The sequence below is a fragment of the Rana temporaria genome, chromosome 7 (genome assembly GCF_905171775.1).
Source record: "Rana temporaria chromosome 7, aRanTem1.1, whole genome shotgun sequence".
In the NCBI taxonomy this organism is placed as follows: domain Eukaryota; kingdom Metazoa; phylum Chordata; class Amphibia; order Anura; family Ranidae; genus Rana; species Rana temporaria.
This window is the reverse complement of record NC_053495.1, coordinates 76,134,332-76,159,929: the sequence shown is the minus strand read 5'-3', so window position 1 is coordinate 76,159,929 and position 25,598 is coordinate 76,134,332. Positions and strand designations below refer to the sequence as shown.

The following is a 25,598-nucleotide window of genomic DNA, read 5'->3' as shown; positions in this document are numbered from 1 at the left end:
TGGCCACGTCACCTGCCACAAGTTGTGGATTGTCCACTGGCCACGCCACCTCAACTGGCCACGTCACCTGCCACACGTTGTGGATTGTCCACTGGCCACGTCACCTGCCACATCAACTGGCCACGTCACCTGCCACAAGTTGTGGATTGTCCACTGGCCACGCCACCTGCCACGTCACCTGCCATGTCACCTGGCCACGTCACCTGCACCAAGTTGTGGATTGTCCACTTGCCATGTCACCTGGCCACGTCACCTGCCACGTCACCTGGCCACATCACCTGCCACGTCACCTGGCCACGTCACCTGCCACAAGTTGTGGATTGTCCACTGGCCACGTCACCTGCCACATCAACTGGCCACGTCACCTGCCAAGTTGTGAATTGTCCACTTGCCACGTCACCTGGCCACGCCACCTGCCACAAGTTGTGGATTGTCCACTGGCCACGGCACCTGGCCACGTCACCTGCCACATCACCTGGCCACGTCACCTACAACAAGTTGTGGATTGTCCACTTGCCACATCACCTGCCTCAAGTTGTGTATTGTCCACTTGCCACGTCATCTTCCATGTCACCTGGCCACCCCACCTGCCACAAGTTGTGGATTGTCCACTGGCCATGTCACCTGGCCACGTCACCTGCCACATCACCTGGCCACGTCACCTGCCACAAGTTGTGGATTGTCCACTGGCCACGTCACCTGCCACGTCAACTGGCCACGTCACCTGCCACAAGTTGTGGATTGTCCACTGGCCACGTCACCAAGCCACGTCACCTGCCATGTCACCTGGCCACGTTACCTGCCACAAGTTGTGGATTGTCCACTTGCCATGTCACCTGGCTACGTCACCTGCCACGTCACCTGGCCACATCACCTGCCACGTCACCTGGCCACGTCACCTACCACAAGTTGTGGATTGTACACTTGCCACGTCACCTGGCCATGTTACCTGCCACAAGTTGTGGATTGTCCACTGGCCACGTGACCTGCCACAAGTTGTGGATTGTCCACAATGCAATGCAAGCAATTACATTTTTTATGTTTTTTTTATGGTTTTTCATCATTTGCCATCATTTTTGAGATTTCTAATGTAAAAAAATAGGTCACCTTTAAAAACACCTATAAACGAAATCGCAGCAAAACGCCGGTATCGCGATTTGCCGCGATTTGCGTCTAAAACGCGAAAGCTGAAAGCCTCTGAACCCAAAATTTTGGGTTTGGAAAAACGGCCCTAAACCCAACTGCTTTGAAACGCCAAAAAACGTGATTGTGTGCATGGACACATAGGATAACATTAAATGTGTTCAGGGGCAGTTGAAAAAAATGCCCAAATGCCTCTGAACTCGAGTTTAGCAGCGTCTCGTGTGCATGGGGCCTTAAAGTATTATTCCACCCCATTACTTACTGGGCCTCAAGTATCACACATCTCCAATCTAGATATTATAAGGCTGTATGCTTAATTGTCAAATTCAATATGTCCATTTATCCCACTGTTAAGTCAGAGTTATACCATGCCTGCCACATCTTATCAAATATCTTCCCACATCCTCTTGATAAGTATGTCGCTTTGTAATACGGTATCATTGAATTCACCAGCCCTTTCCAGAATAGTAGGCTAGGGGCCTCCAATTTCCTCCAGTGTAATGAGATGGCCTTTCTACCATGAAAACAGTAGGATATTAATTAGGGTTCTGTGTGCCCGAGAAGGGACCACTTCCTCCACCAATCCCAGGATACACACTCTAATTGTAGATGGAATTGGGATTACTAAGAGCTCTGCTATGCAGGAGGTAACTTCAGTTCAGAACTGTTGGATCTGAGGGCACATCCAGAACATGGTCAGCAGCTGCCGGTATAAAGGAACAACTCCAATAGTTTGCCGGGACATTTGGATATATGGCAGCTAGCCTAGCCGATGTATAATACATTTTATGCAAGAAATTAAAGTGAATCAGTCCATCTCTCGCAGCAACCAGGTGCTGAAAGGGATGATTCCACATGCCACCCCACTCCTCCCCTTGAACGTCAAAGACCTCGGTTTCCCACCGTTCCCTACATTAAACCACTGCCGATGGCCTTCTTTTTAAATAACTTTGTATGCAAGGCCTTGTACACACGATAGGTTAACCAGAGGACAACGGTCTGATGGACCGTTTTCATCGGTCAAAACCGATCGTGTGTAGGCCCCATAGGTTATTTAACCATAGGTTAAAAAACAGCCAACTTGCTTTAAATTTAACCTATGGATTCCTAACCGATAGGTCAAAACCGATCGTTAGTAGGCACGACCATCGGTTAAAAATACACGCATGCTCAGAATCAAGTCGAGGCATGCTTGGAAGCATTGAACTTTGTTTTTTTCAGCACGTTGTTGTGTTTTACATCACCGCGTTCTGACACGATCAGTTATTTAACCTATGGTGTGTAGGCGTGACGGACCATCAGTCAGCTTCATCGGTTAACCTATGACAACGGTCCTTCAGACCGTTCTCATTGAATGGACTGATCGTGTGTACGAGGCTTTACAGATGTTTTAGGAAGTTCCTCAGACATAAGCTGGTTTTCTAGTTCTGAGGAAAAGGACTCAATGCTCCTATTCTTAAACTGGGCCTGGAAGGCATGTCGCAGCTGGAAAAACCTGAAGTAACAGGAGTTGGGAGGGTCACGTCTGTGCTTGAGCTGATCAAAGGTTAAAAATTCCCCATCGCTAGTAAAGTCTTTTAGTAGTTTGATTCCCGTAGACACCCACACTATGGGATCATCATAAGAATAGGAATATAAGTGATGCAATCTGGGATTCATCCACAAGGGAGTTGAGGGAGAAAAATATAGATGATTGGGGCAGGCCAGCCTAACCGCCGCCTACCGTGCATTAATGGTGTCTTTCATAGACGATTTTAAGGGGACGATCCGACTTGGTACCTCTATGAATGGCCAAATGTGAAGATTCACATGATCCCAGGTGCATCCCTTCTAATACCCTGGCTGAATCCCCATCATAAACCAGCTAGCAAGCAAGCGAGCAAACACCATTTGGCTTGCTATATAATATTTCTCCCAATTGAGCAAGGCTAACCCTCCCTGAACCCAGGGCTCCTGTAGAATCTTCAGCCCTATCCTGGGTGGCTTAGGGGACCATAGGAATGAGCTAGTGATGCCATCCAACTTTTAAAGAATGATTTAGACATCCATATGGTTGCGTGTCTCAAAAATAAGATAACTGGGAGAATTTTCATCTAGTAAATTAGGACCCATCCTGGAGGCGATCAATGCAAGCAAGGCAGCAGGTCCTAGCAGCAGTGATGGTAAGCATCAACCATCTGGTCACTGAGTGCACATTGATTAGATATGGATCCTTTGCTGCAGCTGTGTGTGCCATCCTCTTGGCCTGCTTCTTGGCGCTCTTTGCTGTGTGAGGGGAAGGCAATATGGCGGAGCAGGTCTGGCGTTGACACTTCTGCACCTGGTGACCAGACTTGGAAGCCCCCTTTCTCATGTCCCAGAGTGTGGTAATAAGACCTGGTACTGGAAAGCACCAATAATCAGATGAATTAGCAGGAGAGATGTGGAGCTCCTGGGAAACACGTCCTGCCTGGTTCACGCCCCCCAATGTTGTCTTGTCTTTCATTACGGACTTTTGTATTTACTACGGTCTTTAAATGTCTGTTTATTTCATTTACTGAACAAGTTACTATAACTTTTACTCTCTTGAAAATGTTCAATTTATTTAAATAAAGAATGCTTTAAAATATATCTGGGGAGGGGGTAGGGCAGGGGCAGACTGACCAGTCTGGCACCGCCCAAAGCCATTAGGGGAACAGACTCCGCTTCATGAGATGCCACATGAAGTGGCTGCAACGCTGTAATAATGCCGATAATGGTGCGCTGCTCCCTGCCAGCCCCTCCGTCTGTCCCAGGTGCTTGTACTGTATGCGTCTTGACATCACCTTAGATGGACGAGAAGAGAGGAGGGGCCGGTGGGGAGCAGCGAATCATTAGCTAATTATATGCAACGGTCACGGTCAGTGAAGCTGGGCCATCATTGGAGGGGGGGGGGGCAAGTACAGATATATGGGGCCCTGTGTGTGCTCTCCCTCATCCAGTGGCCCCCAGCATGTGCTCTCTCCTCCAGCGGCCCCCAGCGTGTGCTCTCCCACCTCCAGTGGCCCCCAGCGTGTGCTCTCCCACCTCCAGTGGCCTCCAGCGTGTGCTCTCCCACCTCCAGAGGGCCCCAGCGTGTGTGCTCTTCCTCCTCCAGAGGCCCCCAGCGTGTGTGCTCTCCCTCCTCCAGAGGCCCCCAGCGTGTGTGCTCTCCCTCCTCCAGTGGCCCCCTGTGTGTGTGCGCTCTCCCTCCTCCAGTGGCCCCCTGTGTGTGTGCTCTCCTTCCCCCTCCAGTGTCCCCCATTGTGCTCCTCCCCATGTCTCCCTGTGCAGGTGTGGCTTGTGTGGGTGGGGACACAGGGGGGCCCCCCCAAATCTTCTATTGCCCGGGGGCCCAATGAGTTTGTCAGTCCGCCCCTGCTCCTGAGGTTACATGTGGATTTTTCTTTGTATCTTTAACAGTTCCTGTGTCAGTTTTGGCTGAATTTTTTCTTGATTTACATGACCTTGGCTTTAAATCAAGAGATTCACAAATTTTCCACTTCTTAAGTAATTAAACAGTACCAACTGGCATATTCAAGGCTTTGGATATCTTTTTATATCCTTTTCCATCTTTGTAAAGTTGCATTACCTTGTTACGCAGGACTTTGACTGTTCTTTTCTAGCTCCTCATGGCTCAGCTCTCATGTGGATGCACTAAGCAGGCTAGACACCAACAAACTCATTGACTATTTATACACAGACACCAATTGTGTTTTAAAAAGCCACAAATGTGGTAAATTAACCTTTAATTGACATTTTAACCTGTGTGCGTCACCTTCTGTGCCTGTACTAAGGCCAAGCATTCCAGGGCATGTACATTTTTTTTTATCAGGGCCATTTGGGTGATTTCTGTTATAAAAAAACTTTAAGCGGAGGTTCACCCAAAAGTGAAAGCTTTTTGGAACCCTCCTGCCCCTCCAGTGTCACATTTGACCACTTTCGGGTATAGACTCCCGCGGAAATCCGGTCCCTCCGCGTCACCCCCCTGTTGTGTTCTAGGAAACACTCGGCTACATGGGGACCCATGGAAACTGCACAGCGTGACTCGCGCATGCGCAGTAGGGAACCGGGCAGAGAAGCCGCAGCGATTCACTTCCCGATTCCCTTACCGAGGATGGCGGCAGGGGAAGCCCAGAGCCAAGCTACCACTCGGCTTCGGCTCCCAACGTTGCGGGTGACTTGGACAGGTAAGTGTTAATTTTTTAAAAGTCATCAACTACTGTATTTGTAGCTGCTGGCTTTTAAAAAAAAAAAAACATTTTCAGGTGAACCTCGCTTTAAGTGCTAATAAATGGCTTCATGTGATTGCCATCCTTAAATAAAATATAATTTTTTTTGGCATGAGCAGTCCATTTTCAATATTAATGCCAAAATTTAACAATTTCTGCCAGGGTATGCAAACTTTTGAGCACGATAGATGCAACGGTCACCACCGTTTACGACCTTCCATCAACCCACGACAGCTTATCAGACACACAGACAAACCAGCCGGCAAGATCCATATCAATTCCCCAGAAAATGAGACTGACCGCTCTATTCTCTGCTTCAAAATGTATGAACACTTTTAATGGTTAGCTCTCAAGTTTATATACAGTTTTCAAGGCATGTTTCAGTGATCACAGGAACAATCAAACTCTCCACCCACACATCACACCCTGGGGGGGCTTCAATACACCTTCATTAACAGAATTCAAACAAAACACCATCACACAATGAGTTCCCCTCAATCCACATCTTTAGACAGACGGTCTGTCTCCGACAGAAAGGTATTCACACCTGAGCATCAATAGGCTTTAAAACAGTGTTATCACACAATGTAAGGCCTTTCAAGAGCCAGCCTCATTTAACAACTCACTAGCCAGGGCTAAGCATTGAATGAGTCATTGACCGGTAGGGTCAGAATATTCTTTGCAGACATTAAGTAATGTATGGTGGGCTACTGCCCATGCTAAAACAATCCAACGTCCCTTATCTCCTGGCTCAATCTGTGCCCAAAAGTCACTCCTGTTACAATAGATTATAGAGATATTTTGTGACAGGAAGTCCAGTAAATCTGTGGGTATTGTCACAGACGGGACATACATTTCTGCCTTGTTTAGACAATACACCAATTGTTATTAGGCGTTGGCTGCAAAAATAGCCAGAAAAGGTCTAAGGGCGTTGGAAAACTTCAGCTGTTCAGAATGAGGCAATTAAGGCCTCTATAAGTAATCCAGAGGATTACCACTGATTTGCTGCATCCTGAGGCTTTCTGAGTGAAGGCGAGCAGTAGCTGAAAGTCTTCTGAGGAGGTGATTGATTTTTCTGTGTGATAAAAATCAAAAAGAGACTATTGTTTTTCTGCTGTATGACCAGCAGTGTCTGCCCAGCACTAGGCTGTGCCAGACTCCCTAGATAGGTTCCTGTTTAGTGAAGATAGACACCCCAAGTGGCCAGGGTTTATTTTAGGTTTGATTGTGTTTATGCTGTTTGGATGCTTGCACTTGTTTCCAGCAAGATGGAAGAATAAACCCAAATATTTGTTTTCAACCGTCTTCGACTGCCTGTCTGTATAAATTCAGTGTGTAGTGAACCCATCCAAGGGGTCACACACCCCGCTACCGAGCTAACCCCTTACACAATATATAATATATATATATATATATATATATATAATTATATATATATATATATATATATATATATATATATATATATATATATATATATATATATATATATATATATATATATAATCACACACACACAGAGATAGATAGATAACTTTTTGCAGCACTGCTGGAGAAGATTTCTCATCCGCAGTTAAAAAAAAAAATGTACTGTATATGCTCCAGCATGAGGGGCCTAGGCTGGACATTGGGCGGATCGCCCCTATGCTTTGGCATATATATTTTTCATTTATTTGGCAGAGATTTCAGTAAAAAAAAAATAGATTTTTTGTACTACCCGTAAAATCCTTTTCTCTGAAGTCCATGGACGACACAGCTCCTTAAATCTTGACAAGTGGGTTATGTTCCCTGTTTACAGGAGAGGACTAGGCAGAAACATGTTAAATACATGTTACATTAACAGAGTTTAACAGCCCCGCCCAGCGGGCGGTCCCTCCAGACATAACCCTCCTCACTGTAGCATGCAGCCTCAGTTCGTAACAAGCAGTACAAACCTAAAAACGAGGGGTGGGAGCTGTGTCCGTCCATGGACTTCAGAGAAAAGGATTTTACGGTGAGTACAAAAAATCCTATTTTCTCATATCGTCCATGGACGAACACAGCTCCTTAAATCTTGACAAGTGTCAAAAAACGAGGGGTGGGAAATATATCAGTAAAACCAATTTTAACTCCACCCCAAAACAAGCAGAGCTCCTCAACGGAGGAGGTGCAACTTTAAACAGCCGCCGGCAAAAACTAGCGGCTGAAAAAAAAAAGAAAAAACACAACATAAGATGTACTCACATCAACCATGTAAATTCTGGAAGAAGCGTGAACGGACGAGCAAGTCACCGCCTCGCACACCTGTGAGACTGACGCATGAGGTCGAAAAAAAAACAGGAAGCACTAATTGCCCTGGTCGAAAGTGCCGTGACCGGAAAGGGGGGCCCGGCCCTTAGGAGCATAGACCTGTATGACGGCCTGCCTGATCCACCGAGAAATGGTAGTCGACGAGACCGCCAGACCCTCTGGTGGACCAGACACCGACACAAAAGAGTCAGAAGCTCCGAAACAGAGCCGTAGTAGGTTGGTATACCCGCAAATCGCGTACCACGCCTAAAGTATGAAAGGCCGAATCCTCCTTCGGTAGAAGGGAAGATCGCGGGCGCACCATCACCTTATCCTTATGGAGGATCAAGCATGGCGGCTTGCAAGACAAGACCGCCAATTCAGAAACCCCTCCAACAGAGGTAAAGGCCACCTTCTGAGATAGTGTCAAGAGAAAATCTCTCGGACGTTTCCAAAGGAAGGTTCCTGAAGAACCGAGAGCACCAGAGTCAAAACTCATGGGGAAAGAGATGGGCCAAGAGGGCAAAGTATAGGACAAACCCCCTGCACACAAAAAAACGGGACCGACCGGGGAACAGGCCGCAAAAAGGCCACTGAAAGAACACAACCAAGGCTGAAATCTGCCCCCAAACGGTGCTTTAAGCAATTTATAGATCCACTCCAAGCTTTAAAAACAGTAGGACCCTGGACACCGAGTACGTCTGTGGACGTCACTCCATTCCTTCGCACCAAGAGAGGTGTGACGGTAGATCATCTGGAAGAAGACTACGGTGCCCTCAGCATTGTTGAGATGACAGAGTCAGACAGACCCCGGTCACCTAAAGTCTGGCTTCCAATAACCATGTTGAGCAAGTCAGTGACTGTACAACAGGAGGAAGTATGGGACCTTGAGACAGAGGAACCTCCTGCCTTGGCAACCGCCAGGGTACCTCCGCTACCAGGTGCGTGATATTGGCGTACCAAGGACGCCGAGGTCAATCTGGAGCGATTAGAATCATCGGATCTCCTCAGCCTCCACTCTGTGGAGCAGCCGAGAAAGCAACTACCATGGAGGAACGGCAAAAGGTCACTGATACAGACCCCGCAGGGCCACCAGCGCGACTGACGCGTCTGAACCAGATCACTAGACCTGGCCACTAACTGACAGCGGCCAGGAGATCCATGCCCTGTGAGGCTCACCTCCTGCAAGGGAGCCGAAACACCCAAGCACAAAGACCAGTCGCCCTGGTATAGCATCTGGCGACTCCAGTAGTCTACCTGCCGGTATACCTGATGGTAGACCGAAGCCACGGCCGTGGCGTTGTCTGGCTGAAACCAGATCGGTCGACCACGAGGAGAAGCATAGCCTAATCGCCTAAAATAGTATGACAATTCCCAGGCGGTCTCCCACCCAGGCACTAGCCAGGCCCGACCCTGGGTAGCTACCGAGACCAGAAACATTCAGGGAGGTGTGGCCGCAGGTCCGAGCAAGTCCAGCGACTCAGAACTGACTGGACCCCCCAGTTTTGTGAACCCCCCAGGTTCACAACCCGTGAGCTGGCATCCGTCGTAAACACCTTCCACTGGAAGGAAGAAACAACTTGCCGGACCGAAGAGTCAGGGATCTCTGTCACCAACTCAGAGAGACTCCGACTAGGCGGCGCACCGGAATCTGATGACTTCAGAGACAAGAGATTTTTACCACCTGGACAGTATTTCCCCTGGAAAACCAGGGTGTGGAACTGGGCATACAGTACCACCTTGAAGGAGGCTACCCACAGCCCCCGAACCAGCAGGCGCCCGGAGAGACCGATTGCGTGATGCCAATACCTTCACCGCAGACTGAAGAGTCTGCAATTTCTTCAGGGGAAGGACCTTTGCCACGAGGAGTCTGGATCAACACTAGATGCTCCAATGCTGAGTCGGAACCCAACAAAGTTAGGATAAGTGCGAGCTCCTAGCTGAAAACCCATGCTGCCGACGCCAGATCAAAAGGGAGGGCCACAGGCTGACACAGACCTTCTGTCATCTCATCATTACACTCCAGGCCATTTGTTGAGAGGCATGTTGAGTGCATGGAAGATTTTATTTTTGCCACAAGTTTGACAAAAGTTGTCACTAAGTGGAGTTTCCATCCCAAAAAATTTTCATTATTGTGCTCATTAGACCTAAAAAAGAAAAAAAAAATTTTACTTATCTGGAAATGCCTGTTGCTATGCGGTCCCACGAAATCTGCCTTTGTAATCACCTAGAATTCTTACATCATCTCCCTCTAATGCTCCTGGGAAATGTGTGTCATCATTTCCCAGGATGCAGTGCGCTACCCAATTATCACTCCGCATCCAAGACTTCCAGGAAGTAAGTGCTTGTGGGCTTCACAATGCCCACAAGCAAAATGACAACGGTGTGGACATAGTTTTATAAACTTTTGGAATGTTTGGAACCCCGCTTTAAATGATATATTGCTCACACACAAACACACACATCATGGGTACATCCCGAAATACATTTTACTACTTCCAAGTATGGGGATACCACATGTGAGAGACTTTGTCTAGCCATGTACAGGACCCCAAAATCCAAAAAAGCACCTTCAGCCTTTTAACCACTTCCCAACCGGGCCACTGCACATATATACGGCCGGGTAGGCGCTTCCTCCCGAGTGGACGTTCAGGAATGTCCTACAGAAGCAGAGGAATCGTGCCCTCGCAGCTGCACGATCCCGATGCACTGGCGTCACCCGGCCTGGCCTGGGAAGGAAAGTGGTGAAAGTGCCCAGTATTGAAGTGGTTAATGGCCATCACTCATTACACTTGCTGACTGACAGTTTTAAAGGCCCTGAAATGCCAGGATAGTAAAAAACATTCCCAAAGGAAACCTTTTTGGAAAGTAGACACTCCAATGTGCATGGTGAGCAGATCTTCGTTTCCAAAGGTTTTTTGGAAAAAACAAAGAATTTTTTTTCAAAACTTTTTGCCAAAAATGAGGTCTGAAAAATACTCACCATGCCCCTCATTTTGAGTCCAGACATTGTGGTGTTAACAAATTTGCACGACAAGTTTCCATGCCCAGAACATTTGTTGGACAAAGCTGGAACACAAATTTCCACCCACCCAGAATCAGTTCAGCTTCCTTTAGAGTCAAAAGACTTCTGGTTCCTCTTTCATGGTTGATGCTAACCACAGCATGGAGTGGTCCAACTGAAACCAGATGGGTGAATTTGCATCAGAGAGGTCCCGCATTAAAAGAACAAATCAAACTCCTGTAGTTCAAAAATGTTCATTAGGAGAGGACTGCCAGTGACCAAAATGGTTTCCAGAACTCCAACCTAGCCCATTAAGCTGGCACTGGTTGTGAAAACCTGCCAGGCCAGACATGGCCAACTGTAGCAGGTTGCTGGACAGAATAAGCAAGAGCAAAAAAATATTCAAAAAGTAGGACCTCTAGGCAAACACCAACAGGATTGTTAAATGTTGGGGTAAACTCCACAGAGACAGTCTTGTAGAAGCAGGAAATGGCCAGATCTACAATAGGGACAAATCATTTCTTTAGAAACCTATAGAATGTGCTGAGTAAACCCTTTAGTAGCGGTAAAAACCTTATTAGAGTTAGGCAAATGCTCGTAAAAACACAGGCTGTAAAAGTATATGTACAGGGAAGATTATTGCAAGCTGACAACTCTTAGGGAACCAAGGGTGATAATCTTACATAGGGGCAGGAGACACCAGAAGTAAAAGTTCAAAACAAATGTTTACCGCATATACAAGGATTTCATATCCTTGTATTTTGAAGGTCTACATACTGAGATTCCTCTTGCACCAAGTCATGTGCCAGGGAAAGGGTTCCCTGCTGACCATGTGGAAGCAGCATCATCTGGAGGGAAATAGCTGATGCTGGTGTAAAAGCATTCCGACCCCTGCATTCCAAATCAAAAATGAATACATTTTCAACTACACCACGGCAGGGGAAAACTCTTCCCTGGATAAAGAAGAGGAAAAGAAGAGTAAGTCAGCATAAGACAACTGGTACTCAAATGCTGTGCAGCAGAAAGGTTTGATTCAGTCTGTGACCAGGTCACTCCACAGCAACTGCTAGAAACAATGTCAAGGACCTTGCCAAGGAGCCATACAAGTTTAAGCAGAGTAGGAATAGCAAAATCCATACGCACACACCAGAGAGTGTTGCAGCCCTTGCATGGGAAAGTAAGCCACCTTAATGTGTCACAGTCCAATATAGGAGTTATGAAACCGAATAAAATCCCATCATGAGCATAGTGAAATGTGTCTCAGTGCACACAGGGTCTGCAAGACAAAAATAATAAAGTGATGCACCAGCCGAAGGATGTGCCTGTGATGGATGTCACTGCACCCAAACTTGGGGAAGAGAACACACCAGGGTGCTTATAATTGCCCCAAGTACTAGCTTTAGAACAGGGCTTGACAAATCCCGGTCGCCATGGCGACTAGAAATAGGGTCCTGGCGACTTGGCTTGGAAGGGGGGCAAAAAAAAAAACCTTTTTTTTTTGTGAGCTGGCGCCATCTGGCGGTGAGCCGTTGGTATTACAAGTTATTACCACCAGATGTGTAAGCTGGAGCCATCTGGAGTGGCCATTGGTATTACAAGTTAAGCATTACAAGTTAAACAGCAATTCTAATGTAATTTTTCACTATTTTTCACTATTTTCACCGCCATCTTCTTCCCTCTAATTAGAACCCCCAAACATTATATATATTTTTTATCCTAACACCCTAGAGAATAAAATGGCGATCGTTGCAATACTTTCTGTCACGCCGTATTTGCGCAGCGGTCTTACAAGCGCACTTTTTTGGGAAAAAAATACACTTTTTTTAATTAAAAAATAAGACAACAGTAAAGTTATCCCCATTTTTTTTTTAATATTATGAAAGATAATGTTACGCCGAGTAAATTGATACCCAACATGTCACGCTTCAAAATTACGTCTGCTCGTGGAATGGAGACAAACTTTTACCCTTTAAAATCTCCATAGGCGACGTTTAAAAAATTCTACAGGTTGCATGTTTTGAGTTACAGAGGAGGTCTAGGGCTAGAATTATTGCTCTCGCTCTACCAATCGCGGCGATACCTCACATGTGTGGTTTGAACACCGTTTACATATGCGGGCGCTGCTCACGTATGTGTTCGCTTCTGGGCGCAAGCTCGACGGGGCGCGTTTTCTGGCTCCTAACTTTTTTAACTGGCTCCTAGATTCCAAGCAAATTTGTCAACCCCTGCTTTAGAAGGTCCAAGGTGGTCAGGAGATGCTCCTGTAGGGCATGCAGTGAACAGTGGTCACCTCACTGGCAGGCATACTCCACAGAGGCCTTCAGGAAAAGGCTTCCATCATACCAGTGCTGCACAGCTCTGGACCTGTAAAGCACTCTGCTTCTAGCTACACATAACACATGTGGTGGTTGGAATGTTCCATCAATAGCACCTAATCTCTGCAAGTCACATTACAGGCCTCGCCATCCTCCCTCTCAGCGGACTCCAGGTAAGGCCTTTAAGGCTATGCCAAGTACTGGCCAAACCAGAAAGCTGCACCTTTTAAGGAATCTTGCTTGAAAAAGAAAAAACATGTCTTTGTAAAATCTTCTCTCAACAGGTAGAAAACTTCCATTCTCCTAGGACATTAGCAAAAATGTATGTTGGGAGTGACGGGAGTTATTTCAGGGCTATTCCAAAAATCTTTGTTTGGTAGCCAGTGTTGAGTCTCCTGAATGTAACTGCATCTCAGAAAAGCTTATCGGGTCACCCAAGGAATGATTTAGAAAACTAGATTAAAAAGCATTTTATTCCCAGGTGGCAAGTAAATATAAAATTGAAGGGATCATTTCTATGTATAATGTCATGGTATAGAAATAATGGGAAGTTAACCAGCGAATTACAAGTTAAAGATTGTTTAGACCATTGCACACTGTGAAATACTGTGAACGCATGGCATTAGACTTAAAAGCTCAAACCTCTGTTTCAAAATCCATGTTGAGAATGCGGTCAGCTTCATCCATTACCAAGTACTTAATGGATCTAAGGTTGAATCCTTTTGTGTTTTCTAGGTGGTCAATAAGACGTCCAGGTGTAGCTAAAAGAGAAAAATAAATATCAGTTCAGAAGACATCAGCTAATTGTTGTCAACCTTTGACAATGAAAGTTTAAAACAAAAAAAAAAAACAAACAGTCACAGAAACTTTAAAACATTTTATACAACATAATCTCAATTCTCTAGTTTTTTTTTTTAGAAACAGGTTAACCTATTGCTCCAAAATGACACATTCCTTTTGACATTTAACCTGTTACTGTCGTCGGCTGGAATCTCTCGTTGATCCGAGTGGACACATTACATCCTACCGAATCGCGCGCTGCAAATCTGTCACCACCAAACACAGACGATAACTGATCACCGTACCGGCAGCAAGCCCCATTATATGACAACGCTGTACTGCACTGGTGACAGTATGTAAAAAATAAAATAAACACATTTTTTTATTACTTTAATTTTCCAAATACTTATGGCTAGGGTTGTCCCGATACCACTTTAAGACCGAGTACAAGTACCGATACTTTTTTTAAGTAATTGCCGATACCGAATACCGATACTTTTTTTTAATCTCATGTGACAGCGGCACATGTGTCAGTATGTTTTTTTTTTTTTTTTGTTTTTTTTTTTTTATCTTTAACAATTTGTTTTTCATTTTTTTTTGTTTTTTTTACAATTTGTTTTATTTATAATGCTTTTTTTTTTAAGGGGGGGGGTGGACTGTGGCAGTGTGTTTTCCTTACATTTTTTTATTTTCTACAATAAATTTTTTTATTCTTTATTTTTTTTAGCCCTGTTGGGGGGGCTTTGGTGAGATATCAGGGGTCTTAACAGACCTCTGACATCTTCCCTTTGAGACAGGTAAAGGGACTAGGGACACATGTTCCCCTTGTCCCTTTCTCAGCAGCATCAGCTGCGCTGAAAATGAAAGGAGAGAAGACAGCGCCTTCTCTTCATTCATAAACTGAAACATTTGTAAACACAGTTTACAATGTTTCAGTTATGTGAATGGACAGAGTCAGTGATCACTGACTCTGTCCATTCGGAGCAGTAAGGAGCTGGATTGACCAGCTCCTACCCCGCTCTCCATCCTGACAGTTCCAGGGGGTGGAGGACGAGCACGGAAGGGGAGAGAAACACGGCGGGATACACGGCGGCATACACGGGATACACGGCGGGATACATGGAGGGAGGGAGACAGACTTCAGCAAAACGAAGGGGGGCTGGAGGAGGACACGGGACAGTCAGCGGTGATCGTGTGTGGGGGAGTTACAAGCACCGATCACCGCTGATTTTAAAGCAGCTGAAAGCCGCATGGGGGGAGAGGTGTAGAGAGAAGCGGTGATCGGTGCTTTTAACTTCCCCACGCACTGATCACCGCCGACAGTACAAGTATCAGGTGAAGCATCGGGAGCATTTGCCAGAGTACCAGTACTCGGGCAAATGCTTGGTATCGGTCTCGATACCGATACTAGTATAGGTATCGGGACAACCCTACTTATGACCAAAAATGACAACTTCAAAAAACTCGCCATGCCTCTTACTAAACACCTTGGGACTATCTACTTTCCAAAAAGGGGTCCATTGGGTGATATCTGTACTGTCCTAACATTTTGGGCCTCCAGAAACCAGATAGGCTGTCAGTACCATTTGGACTGGACAGGACTGGAACTAGGAACAGACAGGAATAGTCAGACAGGCCTGGTCGGTTATCAGGCGGGCAGCAAAGGTACAGAGGTTCAGGCAGAAGAATAGTCACAACAGGCCAAGGATCAGGTGCAGGCGGAGAGCTGGATGGTCACAGGTAAGCTGGGTCTTTCACAGGTATAAGTCACAGATCAGGTTTCAGGTACACAAACGCTGTAGAGCAGACAGCGGGGACTGTCTGACAGGAAGGTTAAAATAGCCCACCTGGCGCCAACAGAGGCGCTCACATGCGCAAAGGCACCCGCGATCGTGAACCAGGGAGCCTTGAGGGCCTGTTACTGGCAGGATCTTCATGACATCTGCCGATTTCATTATCCAATCATGTACAAGCAAAAATGCTGTTATTTATTTTCCTTGCATGTTCCCCTCGGATCTACAGCAACTGCACTTCCAAGAACACTTTCAAATGCACTTTGCACTTGTAGTGCAAAGTGGATTTGCCTTTGGTAAATAACCCCCATTGCGTTGATTGCAACCACATTGTGGCAGCATTACAGAAAAGAAAAAGCAAATAACCCACTATAACCCCTTGTGCTCTGTACAGTTAATAAAACACATAAGAGACACAATAAAAGTGCATTAAACACATGATGAACTTGACACATCTGTACAAATAAAGTCCATATAAAAAGTGCAAACACTGTGCAAAAAAAAATCTATTCAAAACTAAAATATACACCAATATAACCAAAAAGTATTGGGACACCTGCCTTAACATGCAAATGAACGTTAATGGCTACCCAGTCTTAGTCTGTAGGGTTCAGTATAGAGTTGGACCACCGTTTGCAGCTATAACAGCTTCAACTCTTCTGGGAAGGCTGTCCACAAGTTTAGGAGTGTGTCTATGGAAATTTTTGACCATTCTTCCAAAAGCGCATTTGTGAGGACAGGCACTGATGTTGGATGAGAAGGCCTGGTTCGCAGTCTCTGTTCCAATGCATCCCAAAAGTGTTCTATCAGGCTGGAATCAGTACTCTGTGCAGGCCAGTTAAGTTCCTCCACCCCACACTTGCTCATCCATGTCTTTATGGACCTTGCTTTGTGCACTGGTCCAAATTACATGGTGGAGGGGGGATTATGATGTGGGGTTGTTTTTCAGGGGTTGGGTTTGGCCCTTTTATGAAGGGAACGCTAAAGGCTTCAGCATACCAAGACATTTTGGACAATTTCATGCTTCCAACTTTGTGTGAACAGTTTGGGGATGGTCCCTTCTTGTTACAATATGACTGTGCACCAGTGCACAACGTAAGGTCCATAAAAAAAACATGGATAAGCGAGTTTAGGGTGGAGAAACCTGACTGGCCTGCACAAAGACCTGACCTCAACCAAATAGCACACTTTTGGGATGAATTAGACCAGAGACTGCGAGCCAGGCCTTCTCGTTCACATCATACCTGACCTAACAAATGCACTTCTGGAAGAACGTCAAACATTTCCATAGACACTCCTAAAACTTGTGGACAGCCTTCCCAAAAGAGTTGAAGCGGTTATAGCTGCAAAGGGTGGTCCAACTCTATACTCAACCCTACAGACTAACGGTCCGTACACACGATCAAAATATCAGACGAAAACGGTCATCCAAGGAAGAATTGTGCGATTTTCGGATCGTGTGTACACTAGTTTTAAGAGGCAATCTTGACAGTTCATCCGATATTTGATTGGACAAGCACAAAAATTTTCGTAGAATTTGTTTAGACAGTATAGTTATCGTCCGAAAATACAATTCAAATATTACAACACATGACATCACCTCAGATTTTTTTTTTCTGTCGTACGAGAATTTGTGACTTTAGTACCCTATTTAATTTCTACTTGCGACTATTAAGCGAAAAAGTCATACGATCTGTCGTACGGTATTTGGATCATGTGTACAGGCCATAAGGCTGTGATTCCATTAAAGTTCATGTGCGTGTAAAGGCAGGCACGCAAATTCTTTTGTCAATACAGTGTGTGTGTGTGTGTGTGTGTGTGTATGTGTATGTGCATATACATATACATACACATATATATATTATACACAATATATATATATATATATATATATATATATATATATATATATATATATATATACACACACACACACACACACACACACACACACACACACACACACATACATATACATACATACATACACACACACACACACACACAGTAAAACCTTGGTCTGAGAGCGTTTTGCAAGACAAGCAACATTTTTTGTAAAATTTGACTTGATATGCAAGCGATTTCTTGATGTACAAGTAGCGTCGTGTCACAACTGAGTATAAAATAGAAGAGAGGCGCCTCAAAGTGTAGCAATATGGTTACATTTAATTAAGGTACAACACTTAGCAACTCACATGGTTGATGATTAAAAGAGGCACATCCAAGTATGCAGGCATCCAGGTAAAGCTGTCCACATAGATCGCAGTCTGCTGCCATCGACGTCATCCCTTCCACTCTGCACTCCACGATCGGTTAAAGCCTCTCCTCAGGATCGCTCTACTGCAGAGTAGTCTTCCTGGTCACATTAGACTGACAGCCGAGAGAGCCGGCGGTGCGGACGGCGGTATGTGGATAGCTTTTCCCCAGATGCCTTTGCCATGTGCCTCTTGTAATCATCAGCCGTGTGAGTTGCTAAATATTGTACCTTCGTTAAATATTGCTACACTTCGAGACAACTCTCTTCTCTTTTATACTCTGTAGCTCCTGCTGGATTTTGCTTCTAATCCCCTTGTGGAGGCTTCCATTTGTGGATGGACATTTTATGCTATAATCTTTTTATATGGACTAGAAACTGGAGGATTTATGAATAAAATGGTTGTGAAACGAATCATCTGAGTTTCCATTATTTCTTAGGGGAAAATGTGCTTTGATATACAAGTGCTTTGGATTACAAGCATGTTTCTGGAACGAATTATACTCGCAATCCAAGATTTTACTGTATATACACACACACACACACACACACACACACACACTCCCGAATAAGAAAAGGCATGCAACCTCTAATGCAGTGGTCTCCAAACTGCGGCCCTTTGCTTGCTTTTATCCGGCCTTTGGGGTGCTATCTAATTTACTTACACCAATGAAGGGCACAATACCCTCCCAATGATACCAATGACGGGGGGCACAGTTCCTCCCAATGATACCAATGATGGGGTACAATTCCTCCCAATGACACCAACAATGAATTGGGCCTAATGACACCAATGATGGGGGATGATTTACTTCCACTGATGCTGGGCATTTTTTAATCCCGGTGGCCACAGTCCAGCCCCTCAGAGTCCGTTCTAAACATTAAAGTGCATGTGCAAAAAGGCATTCAAAAATACTGTAGTCACACTTGCTTCCACCATCCAAAATCTACCAGGAGTACAGCGTTTCTCAAATATAAATAAAAATGACCTGTTGGGGTGCCTTGAGGACTGGAGTTGAGAAACACTGCCCTAGCAGCTCGACCAGCCGCCACAGTTATACGGTGGCAGGCCGGCTCCCCTGTGCGAGAGCACGTAGCTCTACATCACCTCGCAAAGTGGCCGCTAGGGGCACGTGTGCGCCGCCGGAGGCGCGCGCCCCCGCTCGTCCCTGATCCCGACTCGCGTGCCCGGCGGATTGCGATCACCGCCGGGCACCCGCAATCGCTCATTACAGAGCGAGGACCGGGAGCTCTAGCGAGTCCCCCCCCCATACAGTTAGAACACACCCAGTGAACATACTTAACCCCTTCCCCGCCCCCTAGTGTTAACCCCTTCCCTGCCAGTGGCATTTTTATTGTAATCCAATGCATTTTTATAGCACTGATCGCTATAAAAATGCCAATGGTCCCAAAAATGTGTCAAAAGAGTCCGAAGTGTCCGCCATAATGTTGCAGTACCGAAAAAAAAAGAAAAAAAAAAACGCTGATCGCCGCCATTACAAGTAAAAAAAAAAAATTTAGAATAAAAATGCCATAAAACGACCCCCTACTTTGTAAACGCTATAACTTTTGCGCAAACCAATCAATAAACGTTTATTGCGATTTGTTTTTACGAAAAATATATAGAAGAATACGTATCGGCCTAAACTGAGGAAAAAAAATGTTTTTTATATTTTTTGGGGGATGTTTATTATAGCCAAAAATTTTTTTTCAAAATTGTCGCTCTATTTTTGTTTATAGCTCAAAAACTAAAAACCGCAAAGGTGATCAAATAGCACCAAAAAAAAGCTCTATTTGTGGGAAAAAAATTACGCCAATTTTGTTTGGGAGCCACGTCGCACGACCACGCAATTGTCAGTTAAAGCAACGCAGTGCCGAATCGCAAAAAGTGCTCTGGTCTTTCACCAGCAATATGGTCCGGGGGTTAAGTGGTTAAAGGGGTTGTAAAAGGTAAAAAAAATATAAAAAAAAATCCCTAAATAGCTTCCTTTACCTTCCTTATTTCTTCTGAGAAATCCTCACTTCCTGTTCTTCGATCTGTAACTACACACAGTAATGCAAGGCTTTCTTTCTGGTATGGAGTGTCGTGCTCGCCCCCTCCATTTAGAGGGGAGTGGGCGAGCAGGAGAGTCAGGACGCCCACTAACACACAGCTCCTTTATCTGCAACGTAGAGAGCGTCCTGACTCTCCTGCTCCCCCCCTCAAGGGAGGGGACGAGCACGACACTCCACATCAGGGAGAAAGCCTTGCATTACTGTGTGGAGTTACAGACAGAACAGGAAGTGAGGATTTCTCAGAAGAAATACAGACATTTAAAAGCAAAATCGAAGGACGAGGTAAGCGAAGGAGGACTGCACTAAAGGTAAAGGAAGCCATTTAGGGAATTTTTTTTTACCTTTACAACCCCTTTAATCAAAGACAACAAGAGTCCGACAGCGCTATTGGTATTTAAATATTTAATGGCAAATCACATTCCACTCTTTCTTCAGAACAAAGCCAGGGACAAGATAACATGGGCAGGAACTATGATCGTAAGCATTAACTCACCCACTAACGTAATAATTATCCACGCAAATTGGTAAGCGATGCAGATTTGGGCTAAAAGTGTTGCAGAAGAAAGGCGTTTTGCCCATTAGTCTACTGGACTGCAGTGCTGATCCAGGAATCCCCTTTTAATGCAGTTTTCCACACTGCTCCTAGCCGAAACGAAGCACCACAAAAGTTTGCTCCCTCTTCACTGAGAGTGTAGTAAACACTGATGTCCCTCGTAGAAGTAAACTTGCAGGTATGCATCCTTGATGTCTATGGACACCAGAAAATTCCCCTAATGAAGAGAAGCCACTACCGAAAGGATGGATTGCATTTTGAACTTCTGCACCCGCTCAAAGCTATTTAAGTTCATGGAAGTCCAAAATCAGGTGAACCCAATCCATTTCTAGGAGAGTGAAAAGGGTTGGAGTAAACTCCCAGAACCATTCAGGCTATGGCACAGAAAAATCGCTCCCTGGTGCTGCTCTGCAGAGCCTAAAAGGCGCCAAGACGGAGGGCAAAGATTAAAGGGAAAAAGTTTGGAGTTTCTCTGAAAAAACAACCCTTCACCCTGGAAACAGGTGTTAACAAACCTTCATACCAAAGAGGTCTAGTCTGCAAGCTTGTTTGGATTGGTGCATCCAGGAGTGCTTGGCACCACCCACAGGAGCCATGAAAAGCATGGAGCCCTTGTTCAAGGAGCCAGGGGAATGGAAAAGCCTCTTGTGAGCAGTAAATGGTGGGCACAGACTTCCGACACTGTTCAATCTCCTTCTTAGCCTGTGAGGAGGTAGTTACTCACCTTCCATGATGCTCTTGATGTCATCAAAAAAGGTAGCACTGAAGAGACGGTCTCGCTAGAAGGGCAGATCCTCCAAAGCCTATTTAAAAGTCCGGTCCGCACACCAGCATTTGAGCCTAAGCACCCACTGAAGCACCACTGCTGAAAACATAAAAGAATGGACACATCACAAAGTTCAGGCCCTGGACTAACTGGCCAACCAAATCCATGTACACGCGATCCACTTGTACAGTGGGCAAACTTTGCTGCAGGACCTTGGCCCATACAGTAAGTGTCAGACACCAGGGCCATAGCCAACACAGGCTAAAACATCGACCCCCGCAATGGTACAGATAGAGCAGGCGACCGAATTCTGCCCTGTGATCTACAGCATCTTTAAAAGAAGGGAGACTCCTTCCCCAGTATTACAGCTGCTTTATTGAACATCAAAATAGGGGGCTCAGAAGACGAGATCCACTTTTTCAGAAGGGACTCCTCAAAGGGGTAACTTACCACAAAACACTTCAGAAACTCCCAATCTTTGTAAATAAACTTTCAACACATGCGGTGTAAGGAAAAATCTCAGACATAGCTAGTTTTGCATACCTAAGGGGACTGTTGCGTCATGCGCCACTCCATCAAAGTCCTCAAATTTAAATGTCTCTTGCACGGAAGAAATGCGTGCAGACACTTACTCCTGTGCCATTACAGAGGCAGAACTTGGCCTTGCTGTCTGAGGAAATGGGGGACAAATCTTCAGAGCCCACAGAAAAACACATAGCCTGCAGCAGCTGAGCCAAACTCGGGCTCTGATATGCCCGAAGACACAGGTGACGACTACTCTCCTTGTGCCCGAACGTTGCCTCCACCCAGAAAATAAACAGCTCCAGGGCCGCCATCAGCACATCTAGGGGGACAAAGGACCCTGCTGGACCGACCGTCGCTGGGAGTACCCGCACCTCACAATGTGCCAGGCACGGAAGGGAGAGGGCATCTAAAAACAAATCCAGTAAAGAAAGGTGATGGTGACTGCGCTGTGTGAACTAAACAGACAAAGGGGTGATACAGGACTCACTGAGTGAGTGAGTGGACCACTAGGGGCAATATGTCTCCTAAATGGTAAGTTTATTATAAGCAAATATACTGATAAAACAGCATGAACTACTCGTGCAAAATCAATAGATACTCAAACAAGCATGTACATTGACAAAAATGGGAACAAAAAATGTAAAAAATGATACAAGTGATTTCACATAAACGTGAGATACCAAACACATATAGTGTAAAAATGAAAATGGAATAGCATAAAACAAAGATAAAGTCTTATAGAAAGTGATCCCAGGGAAAAAGCCAAACTTCAGTGTTGAGGAAAACCTTCAGTGCAAACACCTCTTGTGGTTCCTAAATGCTCACCTCACGGCTATAGCACGGACAGTCAAACAACACCACAGGTGTATATTCAAACAAATGCATCAAGACTTGTATGTAGCTGAAGGACTCCACCTCAGATTGACATATAAAGGAAACGGCAAAGGAATGAAAGAGGATTAAAAAGGTATATATTACAATTACACCATATAATATATACCTTTTTAATCCTCTTATATTAAATTACGTTTTTGTACATGATTGTATATGTAACGGGCATGCTAAAGGTGTTTTTTGCACAGTGCCTGAGTTGTTTGCCAGCAATGATGTTGATGTCAGCTCCCTTCTTGGTTTCACTTCCTGTGAAATTGACACGCAGCGGCTCTGTTAAATAGCGCAGCCGTTCTCACAGTCACATGGAGACCCATGACTAAGCCACGTGACGAGTGGCGTAACGCGTGGGGGAGGAGCCTATGTGACGGGAATACATGCTTGTGAGGAGACCATCGCACTGAGCGGCAGCTGTTAACTCTGAGCCTGTGTGTATCGGCGGATGTGTGAGTTGTTACACCGTCGGTGTAGTATCTTGTCCACCCCTCTGGCCATAACAGTATTGTGCTATGAGGCTTGTCCTCTCTTTTCTTTTTCTTTTACATATTTCGATCGGAGTGCTTCTGACTGAATTGCTTGAGAAGGTTGTTGTCTAATGAAAAGCAGTGTGAAGGAGATATCAGCTGAGTGGCTTAAGTGCTGCATATGGGATTAGTTTGTTAACCCATTATGAACTCACTGTGTTTTATCATTAGACTGAGTATTCATTCATGAGTGTTGTTGTTTTCTATTTTTTATTTTTATATTATTCACTGGATTTGAATGTTATCACTCACCATATTGTATTAATCAGCACTAGTTGATATTAGCGCTATCTTTACTTATTATACATTTATTTTTTGGTTTTGTTCACCTTTCGATACGCAGCTTTTATCATTTAATTATTTCTGTTGGTTTTTTCTATATAATAGTTTTTTTGGTAGCGCAGTAGTACCACTCTTTTTACATAGAGATGACTGGTGACCATCTGGTCACCAGTCTACTCTATGGTTTCCATCCGACGCCGGCGGATCATTTCTCCGGGTCTCCGATGGCAAAGGAGAGCCCGGAGAAGCACCGGATGGCGGCGGGAGGGGGGGGGGCGTCCCCTCTCGCCGCCTATGCGAAACTGCCGCTATGATCGTTCTTATGGTGCACAGAATCGCCGGCTGAAGAGATGGATATCTGAATGATGCCTGTGGCTGCAGGCATCATTCAGATATCCCCACTCAAACCCAGGACGTCATTACACAATGGGTGGGTATTGAAGTGGTTAAGAGGATCACGTCCATGAGAAGATCTACTGCTTTGTGTTATTCATATCTCCTCTGCTATTTCTGATCCCTGCAGGGATCCAGGGCTCTGTTTTTTTGTTTTTTTCTGGTCGCTTTGCTGATGAGCTCCCGGGAGGATTATATCAAGATTCTGATCCCGTGTGGCCCAGCTGTTTGGCCTCTTGCTCGTTTTGATCCACTAGGATCCTACATCTCGGTAAGGGTCAGCAGTATCAGATAGTTACGTCTCCAGAGTTTGTTCCACCTGAGTAGCAGCATGCTACTACACAATTTTTCTGATTGTTGGACTAAAAACAAATTTTTTTCACATATCTTGTCAGAATTTTTGGACTCTTTATTACATTTATTTTGCACATCTTTTCTTGTGTCTATATGACCTACTAAGGCATATTTATCATGGTTTAGCGCAACTCCATCTTTTTATTATTGCTATTTATGTTGGTATAACATTTTTGAGTTTGCTGCTTTTATTTGTATTTTTTTGGGTAAGCGCACTGTTTTTCGCATTTCCTTCCACACTTTTAAATAATTCTTTTGAGTTACTTGTTTCCTGCTCATGAGTAGAGTACCTATGACCTTCTCTGAGCAGCCTTTACGTTCCAAGATCTGGCGCTCACTAACCAGGCCACCAGCTGAAAGAATTCCGGCTTTGGGTGAGTACTGGGCCCTGCCTGAGGAGATCTGCCCTGTACGGGAGTTTTAGTGGTTCCACTACCGCCGTGGATCTTAGGTTTGCAAACCAAGTTCTTCTTGGCCACCATGGTGCTATCAGAAGAATCTGGCCAGGAGACCTGCTGAGTTTTTGAAGAACTCACGGAATAAGCGCCACCGGCGGGAAGGCATAGGCCAGCCCGAAGCGCCAGGTCTGGGATAGTGCATCCAGACCCTCCGACTGTAGTTCCTGGGAAAATCGAGAAATACCTTTTTACCTTCCTGTTTTGTCGGTTGGCAAACAAGTCTATTTCTGGGTTTCCAAAGTACTGAACCAGGGTTTGAAAGACCTCTGGGTTCAGTTCCCATTCCTCCTGCCTCAACTGCTGACGGCTGAGGAAGTCTGCTTCTGTATTGCTCGTCCCCTTTATGTGTATGGCTGAGATAGAGAGTACTCTTCCTTCTGCCCATTCCAAGATTTTCTTGGATAGTTCTAGTAGGGGACTGGATCTGGTCCCTCCCTGGTGACCTAGGTACGCTACCACTGTAGAGTTGTCGGAGCTTACTTGGACTTCTCTGCCCCTGATGTCTTCCTGCAAGGCTATTAGGGCTTCCCCCACTGCTCTGAGTTCCCTGTAGTTGGATGACCTGCAAGCTAGTGAGCTGTCCCATTGCCCCTGGGCTTTTTTTCTTTTCCAGGTGGGCGCCCCACCCCCAGGAGCTGGCATCCGTGGTAACCTTCACCGGGTTCCACTGCGCCCATAGTCGCCCTTCCTTCAGGTTTTGGTGAATCGTCCACCACTCCAGGGAAGTCAGGACCTGAGGGGTGAGCAGTATTTCCTGATCTAGGGACTCTCTTTCTGTCCCACGAGGACAGGAAGAAGAAATGCAGTGTCATGGCATGAAGCTGAGCCCAGACCACCGCTGGAATGCTTGCTGACATAAGGCCTAAGACTCTCAGAACATTTCTTCTGGAGAGTCTGGGGTTCTTTATCAGGTCCCCTGCTGCTGAGGCGAGTTTTAACACTTTGTCTTCTGGCAAGAAGAGCCTCTGCTGCCTGGTGTCCACTATATATCCCAGAAAGGTCTTGGCCTGT

The 25,598-nt window shown here is 45.5% G+C and overlaps 1 protein-coding gene across 2 annotated transcripts in view; it reads right to left on the bottom strand.

Moving 5' to 3' along the window:
• Nucleotides 1–25,598, bottom strand: part of DDX47 (DEAD-box helicase 47) — a 502,328-nt gene that overhangs the window by 357,284 nt on the left and 119,446 nt on the right. For both annotated transcript variants that reach the window (XM_040359586.1, XM_040359587.1), the window contains exon 5: nucleotides 13,602–13,720. In XM_040359586.1, coding sequence (XP_040215520.1) covers nucleotides 13,602–13,720 — 119 coding nt within the window. The remainder of the gene's footprint in view (nucleotides 1–13,601; nucleotides 13,721–25,598) is intronic.